Source organism: Nestor notabilis, unplaced genomic scaffold, assembly GCF_000696875.1.
Source record: "Nestor notabilis isolate BGI_N333 unplaced genomic scaffold, ASM69687v1 scaffold21952, whole genome shotgun sequence".
Taxonomy (NCBI): domain Eukaryota; kingdom Metazoa; phylum Chordata; class Aves; order Psittaciformes; family Psittacidae; genus Nestor; species Nestor notabilis.
The window spans coordinates 4,907-6,397 of NW_009918166.1; the positions used below are offsets into that span (position 1 = coordinate 4,907).

At 65.6% G+C, this 1,491-nt stretch overlaps 2 protein-coding genes across 2 annotated transcripts in view; one reads left to right on the top strand and one right to left on the bottom strand.

The window, feature by feature from the left end:
• Positions 1 to 109, top strand: part of HOGA1 (4-hydroxy-2-oxoglutarate aldolase 1) — a 2,646-nt gene extending 2,537 nt beyond the window's left edge. The window contains 1 exon segment of the mRNA XM_010009585.1: positions 5 to 109. Coding sequence (XP_010007887.1) covers positions 5 to 109 — 105 coding nt within the window.
• Positions 1 to 1,491, bottom strand: part of MORN4 (MORN repeat containing 4) — a gene marked incomplete at its 5' end in the record, with an annotated part of 5,414 nt that overhangs the window by 3,350 nt on the left and 573 nt on the right. The gene's annotated exons all lie outside the window — the stretch shown is intronic.

The window sequence follows — 1,491 nt, forward strand, 5'->3', positions numbered from 1 at the left end:
GGAGTGGTGCGGCTACTACGGGGGTCCCGGTCGCGCACCCCTGGCGCCGCTGAGCCCCCCCCAGGTTGAGGAGCTGAGGGGCACCTTCAGTGCGAATGGCTGGTTGTGAGGGGTACCCCCTGCCCCTTCCCATGCTGGGAAGGCATGGGAGCCAGGGACCCCAGGAGCTGGGGATGTGGTGGGGACAATGGGACGTGGCCAGGAGAAAGCCACCCATGTCACTCCTTCCTGCTGGGCAGGGTGGGTAGAGGGGGGACACTCAGCACCCCCTGGCCCCGCTTGTATGCCCCCCAGGCCTGAGGGTTCCTCCATCCCTACCTAGGAATGGATGGATCCTTGCACCACAAGCCAGGAATAAACGTTCTGCCCCCCATCTGTGTCTGCAGTCCTGCTGTGCGAGCAGCCCCTGACCCCAGTCCCCACTCCCGGCAAAAAGGACACAGCCTGCACGTTTGGCAATGTGGTTTACTCAGCTGAGGCCTGTGCAGGCAGCAGCACAAGGCAGGGTCACGGCAAGGCACGGGACCAGTGCGGGCAGAGACTGGCAGGGAAGGCAGGGCTCCTGCAGCCCAGCACCAGGCTGCAAGGGCTGCCGGGACCCCTGTGCCATGGCCAGACCACACCAGGGTGAAGGGAGATGAAGGATGCACGTGGGGGGCAAGATGGGGAGCTGTGTGCTCCCTGCCCAGCCTGCCTGCCCCTTTGCCATGCCCCTATCCCCACTCGCCCTGCCCAGACCCCAAGCTCCAGCCCTGGCACCCTACACAGTCCTGCTTGTGCCCCTCATCCAAGGCTCTGTCACACCCTGCTCCTTGCTCACCATGCCTCCAGCCCTCCCCCAGTGTGCAGTAGTCATAGCCAGGCTGAGAGTTCCCTGATCCCCTTTCTTGGGGATACTGCTGCAGATGTCCCCAAGGCACAGGGATGAGGGGGACACAACCCATTGCCAGGCCCTGAGAGCAGGCTGGGTCCTTGTGGGGCACCACATCACCCTGCCCAGGCAAGCAGGGGGATGGCCAGTCACCCAGAACGGGGATAAGCCACAGAGTGTCCACCCTGCCTCAAAACCAGGGTAGTGAAGCGGGCCAGGAGTTGCCTCTCTGCAAGCATGTGGTCCAGCCAGCAGCTCCCAGCCAAGGCACCCTGGCAGTGGGGTCAGGGCTCAGCCCCTACGCCCCTGCTCCATCCTCTGCCAGCAGGCCAGCAGCCCCAGAGCTCCACAGTCTTCCTGGGGGCAGAGGAGCTGAGCCCCAGCCACCGTGTCCCCATGCTGCTCCAGCAGGTGCCAGGACTATAGCCAGAGACAGAAGGCACCACAGCTGCCCTGCGGCACTTAGGTGGAGGGGTCCTCCCCAGCCACAGGGGTTTGGCAGGGGGCGGCTTGGTGGAGACAGAGGGCAGGGGGGCACCCAGCAGTGCCACATCCCTGCTCTGGGGACGGCAGGGCCAGCCGCTGGACCGTGTGGGGGGACCCGGCGCAGCAGCGGGGGA